General features: G+C 39.7%; 1 protein-coding gene across 1 annotated transcript in view; it reads right to left on the reverse strand.

The window, feature by feature from the left end:
* Nucleotides 1-5044: 5044 nt before the first annotated feature.
* The window catches only part of LOC138010385 (protein mono-ADP-ribosyltransferase PARP14-like), a 21618-nt gene continuing 18901 nt past the window's right edge, over nt 5045-7761 (reverse strand). Inside the window, 2 exon segments of the mRNA XM_068857320.1 lie at nt 5045-5471; nt 7079-7411. Of these exon segments, the coding sequence (XP_068713421.1) occupies nt 5185-5471; nt 7079-7411 (620 nt within the window). The 3' untranslated portion in view covers nt 5045-5184.

The following is a 7761-nucleotide window of genomic DNA, read 5'->3' on the forward strand; positions in this document are numbered from 1 at the left end:
ATAGGAAGGATTTTGACACGGGGTCTACACTTAAAAGTTCTTAAATACTTTCACCACCGTTATTACATGTCAAGAAACTGTCAGGCTAAATGGGGCACTCTGATTGGCTGGTTTTCGGTCGGGATTTTACAGTACGGACCCATTACCATGAAACGGTCCGTTTCCGTATTTTTTTTTTACTGTCCTGCGAAACAAAAGTTTTCAAAAAGCGGAATTAATTTTTTTCATCACAGCATTACAATTATGGCAAGCGGAATTTAGTTTTACGTCTAAAAGGTTACCTTTCAAATTTCGCTGATGGAAGACGCAGATTGCGAACATTCACTTAGCGAAGAAATGTACGTCCGATCCCTCTTACTAACTCATTAACTTACTAACCTCATTTTCTCGGAACCGTACTAGGGAATACTGGCCCTTGGTTGTTTTTGTACGGACCTCGATGTGCTCGGTCCGTACTGCCACGACCTCGGGCCAATGTTCCCCAGTACGGCCCTCGCGCTCGGTTAGTGAGAGATTTTTCCGTGGGATGCGTACGCATCTACGGTATAAGATCAGTCATGGAATTCCCATGGGACATTTTCAGTATATCATTGGATTCTTTTGGCTCTATTGAGAGCCCTTGAGATGCAACGGTTATGCTGTGTGATTTTTCTACTTGGCAGTGACGTAGCGTGGCGCCACTTGCAACGATTTCGGCTGTACATTTGAGCAGAGGTTCTGATGGTGAGTTGTTTGTTGCAACTCTCTGGTGAGTGTCATTGAATATGTCTGTTTTAAGATATGTTTAGATTACTGCAGTTTTCGAGGGATGTTTACCGAAAGACGAAGGAAGCAGCCTGGTTACTTTCTTTCGAGGTTTTTTCGGAACCTGCGAGCGAAAGGCAGTGCCGACGCTTTCATTGCCAACTGAATCAGGAGGTCATTCCTACGTACCACTTCGAAGCAGAAACCACTTTCAGGTTTTCTTTCGACAGCCAGTTTCATGTGCACAAATAAACCCCTTGCCTAGCGTGGGCTGTTAGGCTTTGGGATACATTTCAGCCCAGGAAAATTAACACGCCAAACCCATTGTGAAGGCTATTGAATCCCTTTGTTGGTGATCACAGCAGTGAATCCCAATGTTGGGGTCGTGGAATTCGCAATTTTTTCTTACGAACGAAAACAAAACAGCTTCCTTCTGTTCGTCAGGCATCTTTGAAGCTGCGGTAAGCGATAATAATCAAAGAGTCTACATATTGTTTTTACCCACATTGACAAAAAGATTATTAAAAATGTTAGCAATAGCCGTTTTTTGTGTCGGTCCCATTCCCCCTCCCCACAAGCGACGTTTGTGGGGAGGGAGAATGGGACCGACCGTTAGTCCAGTCTAGATGTGAGGAATTACTGATAAATTGCCCTTCATCAAATTCGGAAAAGTCATTTTTATAATAATATAAAACTTTGTAGTTTACTTTAAGATTGTCTACAATCAGGAATTGAGGAAGATGATCACAGACTTAATTACCACTGAAGGCATTCATATAGCATACGTATTTGCAAATATATTATCAATGAAGGTTGCTAAGTTATTATTTTTCATTGTGAAACCTAAAGAATAGTTTTCTTTAGTCTTAATAATGTGGCCTATGACATGAAAAGGAAAATTCATCGGTGCATGCAAGTGCAGTCTGAGGATCACCTAGATGGGCAGCAAGACTATTTAAGTTAACGTGAAATGAAGAGAGATTAGATGGTGAAGATGATACAAGTAAAGCTAATTTGTCAAAATCAGATGAATGATAATATTTAGAATTTATAGGATTAGGTATTTTTGACTCAATATCAGAGATGATAGACTGCCCAGGCTAGTAATCGTGGAAATAATGTCAAGGGAGGGTAGCAGTTCAATATCAGAGGGTTAAATTCGATGTCATTTAAAGAAGTAAAGGGAAACAAATCCATAGTACGAACTAAACAGATGGAGAACAAATATTTTTCCTAACATTGTTTCAGAAATTCAGTTATACGCATGTGGTTTACGTATGTCTCTCTTGCTTTTTTCTTCAAGTGTACAACGAATTGATCATGAAGAGGTTTTACACCGTTCATAGATCTTAAGCAACGGGAACATCATGACCTCTTTTTGGTTGCGAAACGTACTTTCTGATACAGCCCCTTTAGAAGTCCAAAACGGTGTAAGCACTCTCATTGCCTTGTTAATGCAAAGATGCCATTGTCTCCCATTTGTCAATATTTAGCCCCTTTGTAAAGAACATTTTTTGCACAATTCCGTTTTCGTCAAATCGAAATCCCCAGACCATTATGTTTCTTCACATATGTACTTCTCCTCTAAAAGTCATTTATATGTTTTGGTTACCAAGATACCCCTTTGAACCACCCGAAGATTAAGCAAAAAAAGTATACTAAAAAATTCAAAAATGTTATTTAATTCCTATAGCAGTTTGGACGAGTAGGAGCATATGCACAAGCACGTGCATACGCACGTGCACACGCACTTTCATTTCTGTTATCTATATTATTATTAGAGCGAGTTTCAATCGAGTGTCGTAAAACCAAAACTAAAGTAATTACTTTGGCCAATTAAAAAGGACGGAGAAAATTCAGTAAGCTAATAGCTTGAAAAAGTGGTGCGAGAACTTTGAACCAATCAATGAATGAAGTAATCATAAACCAAAGCAATTCGCTAATTACTTTCCACACTCAATAGGCCTTTTCCGAGTTCATGGGACATTTTCGGTAGATCATTGGATTCTTTTGGCTCTATTGAGAGCCCTTGAGATGCAACGGTTATGCTGTGTGATTTTTCTACTTGGCAGTGACGTTGCGTGGCGCCACTTGCAACGATTTCGGCTGTACATTTGTTTCTCCACATATGTACTTCTCCTCTAAAAGTCATTTATATGTTTTGGTAACCAAGATACCCCTTTGAATCACCCGAAGATTAAGCAAAAAAAGTATACTAAAAAATTCAAAAATGTTATTTAATTCCTATAGCAGTTTGGACGAGTAGGAGCATATGCACAAGCACGTGCATACGCACGTGCACACGCACTTTCATTTCTGTTATCTATATTATTATTAGAGCGAGTTTCAATCGAGTGTCGTAAAACCAAAACTAAAGTAATTACTTTGGCCAATTAAAAAGGACGGAGAAAATCCAGTAAGCAAATAGCTTGAAAAAGTGGTGCGAGAACTTTGAACCAATCAATGAATGAAGTAATCATAAACCAAAGCAATTCGCTAATTACTTTCCACACTCAATAGGCCTTTTCCGAGTTTATGCCTGCCTCCTCTTCAAAGCGAGTCTAAGTGCGAAATTTTTCTTGTTAAAATTAGTTTTCATTCATATGTTAAGTAGAACTAATTGCCATCACAAAAACTTCACAATTAGACTCGCTTTGAAGAGGAGGCAGATATTAACTCAGAAACAGCCAATTGAAAACCGCTCTATTTTTTCAATTGCTCGTGCCTAGAACGAAAACCTCGTACTCGCACTCGTTCTCGTATTGAGGAACTCACGTACTCCCTTATAAAATTCGCTACTAGCGAGAGGATTAGCGTCATATGAAGTTCATCCAGGAAAATACGAAACAGCCTAAAGATGCAGAGAAGTAAACTTAAGTCGATCTCGACATGCTCGTGAGAGCGACAGCTCGGAGGACCTATGTCTTGTTTTCACCTAGGTTGATTAAATCCCAATCTACTTAAAGGCCTGTCCAAACGGTAAATGTTTTACCGTAAAACATGTTTAAACATGTTTTAGGTTAAAACATGCCGATGTTTTACAGAGTGGCCAAACGGCATAAAACATCTTAAAACAAGTTTTATCATTTTGGTTTGTTTTAGCAACTTCACGACTAAGCTGCGAACGCAGGCCAATTATCTTGTTCTTTATCTCGGTAATCAGTATGTCCAGTTCTCCCTGAATTTTCTCATAAGCTTTGTCACGCTTATGCTTCAGGTGATAGTCTTTGCTAAATATGTCCCATAGACAGGCGCTTTCCTCAAACATATCGATAAGAATGTCCGTTTCTTCGTCAGTCCATCTCCTTGTCCTAACTTTATTTAATTTCCGCTTTGGTGTAGACTAAGCTTCGATAACATTTTCTGACAGTTCGACTAAAACGTCCTCTTCGTTCGCCATCTTGAGAGAAATGAGCGCGTGACGCGACACCGTATCCATGGATACAAACAACCTAATAGAGTCAACACGCATGCGCGCATCAAACATGTTTTAAGCATCTGTCCAAACGCCCAAAACATCGCTGACCAAACACGAGAACAAAAGAAATGTTTTAACATGTTTTATCGAATGTTTGACAGAGTTCAAATCTTACTCAACACGTTAAAACATGTTTAATTAAACAGTACAAAACAAGGTGGCCAAACGGAAAAATGTTTTGCCAAACTACAATGTTTTAGCATGTTTTACCGTAAAACATTTACTGTTTGGACAGGCCTTAAAACGGATATAACCAGTGTTGCACTAGTGGCTTCGAGATGTTTCACTGTCATCAAAGTTTACGGACTGACGATGTAAATTACTTCAAAGCCTGCAATGATTAACAGAAAGTTTCAAGTCTAAAAATAACTAATATGACTAGAAGGAAAACAGTTTAGTACTGCAGCAAAATAAAACTATTTCGCAGTGGCTGATATACCAACTAGATGAAACCTCTGGTGGAATAAGATCACCTTAAAATCTTGGTGCGATTACCCAAGTGGTTAGAATAAAGATATCGCGAATCTCTAATACCCACGTGCGCGAAGTTGTGCGGTCTATTCTATACCGACTGCGTTTTTACAGACCGAGTTATTATTAGATTGATTTCCCGCTAAACAAGACCTTTTCAGCGAAGTCTTGCATGAGAAATTAATATTAGTCATAGGATTAAGAATGGCCACTAGTGCAAGCCAAACTCGTCTAAAAGTAACTTGATGTGTAAAAATTCCGTTACATAGGCCTAGTATTGGAATTGCGAGCTCCCTGGTTGTGGGCTTCTGACATTACAGGATACTCACATGCGCAAAGATATATATATATATATGTATTTCGTAAACTACCAAAACAACCAGAGACTGACTTAGATTAACTGGCAGCAAATAAAGTCAAGGCTCTGGATCATACAGTGACAGTCGGAGAGATATAAACGGTCACGCAAAGGTAACATTGTCATTTTACTTTCACTGGAAGGTGATCAAGTACTCTGGATAACACTGCCAGTCGTAGAAAACAACAAAAATGGAAGGATTTGGGACCTGATCGACCACAGTATCGTAGGTGTCCGTAGGATCAGCAGTACTCTTTGGTGGAGGTGTAATTAAGCCTTCTTTTCCCACTGTGTATTCACCAACAAGGACTTTTGTGAGGTACAAATTTCGGTAACCATTTGCGTCTGGTGGTGAATACGTGGACCTCGCTGAGTAAGAGGATTGCAGAGCGAAATATACCCCATTTCCATACTTTGCGACTGAAGAATAGCAAAAATAATACAGTTAGTAACATCGGTAACAAATCACTGCTTCATTTTGGGGTCTGTAATTTCAGCGTTAATTAATTTATAATTTCACGTGAGAAATTACAATGTTGCCATGGCAACTTTTCCTAGAGGGCCAAAATGGCTTCTAGGTTTGGAATGAACCCACGTCTTATGAACGTAACTTGTCACCCATGATATTAATGGCTAATGAAATGGTATACTCGTGAAATTAGGGAATAATTTCACTTGTGTTAATTTATTTTTGACAAAACGCGCGTGAAATTATTCTCTAATTTCACTCGTCACCATTTGATTTACCCTTATTAATATGCTATGGAACAAACAGTTGATTATTCGTAATTATGAGAACTCCATTAGACTAAGCATTTAATATCTTCCAATTAACACAGGACTATGTCCTTAGACAGTCAGTCGACAATATCAACCACTACGGTCTTCATATAGGCCGTCGCTCTGGTCGACTGAATTACAAACATCTAACAGACTTAGACTATGCTGACGATCTTGCACTTGTAGCTGAGCAGATAACGTCCGCCCAGGAGCTTCTCGTTTCACTAGAGGATGCAGCAGCAAAAGTTGGTCTTAATACTCAACGCAAAAACGACAGAATGCATGCCTATAAACCAAGACCTTGACCAGCAATCAATTCTTTCACGAGACGGTTCTGTCATAAAGGAGGTTTATGACTTTAAATACCTCTGGCCATTCGTTGCTAATAGTAAGAAAGATTTTAGCTCACGTAAGGGTCAAGCATGGGGCACTTGCAACAAACTGAATTACATATGGCGATCAGACATTGCAAAATCCACTAAGATGAAATTCTTTAGGGCCTGTGTTGAAAGCATTCTGCCATATAGAGCCGAAACGTAGACATTAAACAAAGGTGCAGGAAAAACGCCTTCATGGCAAATGGCACGTACACCAGATTACTTATGCGGGCTCAGAATCTCCTCTGGAAGAACCATCCAACAAAGGCCGAAATTTACGGAGAACTTCCTTCTATCTCCAAAACCGTGGCTCAAATAAGAGAAAGATTCGCAGGCCACTGCTTTCGTGCGAAAGACCAGGTGATCTCCGGTCTATTATTATGGAGACTACCCTGTCCAAGGAGGGGAAACAGGCCTCTCTGTTATCCAAATACCTTGGCCAGGCATTAGCAGACAGAGCCCTGTGGCGTGGCGTTATACCTGCAGTCTCGACAGCAGTAGAGTTATGATGATGATAATATCTTACAGAAATGTCTGTCACCTCAGGAAAAAAATACGCTACTTTACTTCTCTTGTCCAATTCTTTCCATCGGATAACTTTCCTCTTCAAAGTCGCCTTTTAAGAGGCTACTAAAAACTAGAAAAATTAGCTGCAAGTTGCTCTTAGAGCAAAATAAAATAAAATATACTGGTAGTTGATACCGGACTGACAACAATAAGTAGCTTGCTTTGGGAGAGTTCGTTGCGCAATGGGTTGGGTAAAATTGACTTGGCCGCCGGCCAACTACGTGTGTGAAAACCGAGGAGGTGACAGAAACACAGATATGCGTTTCTTTATCCAGTTTAAAACATAAGGCCTATTTTTCTTACGATTCGAATTCCTTCGTTGAAAACTTCTGTTGAACCCCTTGTGGTTAATCAGCTTGCAGTTATCGCCAGGAGTGCCATGAAAGAGGTTCATTTCATTGCTTCCTTTTGTTTCATCCATTTTTTTCTTTCGGATGGCGTATATTCCGTAAAGAGCTGGGTTTTGAACTCGCTCTATCTTTACAATATTGTTCGGGCATGATTGTTGGAAATGACTTTGTACTCTTTCATATTCGTCTGCATCATTGCTTGGATCAAGCTGATATAGATGCACAGTTTTCTCAAAACCGTCGAGGTCCTTTGGCTGTGGAGTCCAGTGTTTTGGCAGTAGGTCACCTGAAAGAAAAATGTAAAAGCTATCGGTCATTGTATGCCAACTGCAATTGGCATAATTTTACCCCTAGATTGCGTCAAGTAAATTCAAGGTCAAGTGTCAACGGTATGATTATCAACGACGAGACGTGAAACGAACAACTTCTGACCAGCTTAGAGGTTTATTTTTGCCGCGGGAAAATACTGAGAAGTTCCCAAAGTTGAAGTTTCAAAGGTGGTCTAGAAAACTGATCGGTCATTTTGTGTTGAGGTTTTGTCACATGTGAATGGACCTGCTTCCTGGTAACTTCGAAGTTCATGGTGATGGATGCTTTGCAATGGCTATGCGGCACAAATTTCAACAGCAGATTTGA

The sequence above is a fragment of the Montipora foliosa genome, chromosome 1 (assembly GCF_036669935.1).
Source record: "Montipora foliosa isolate CH-2021 chromosome 1, ASM3666993v2, whole genome shotgun sequence".
Taxonomy (NCBI): Eukaryota; Metazoa; Cnidaria; class Anthozoa; order Scleractinia; family Acroporidae; genus Montipora; species Montipora foliosa.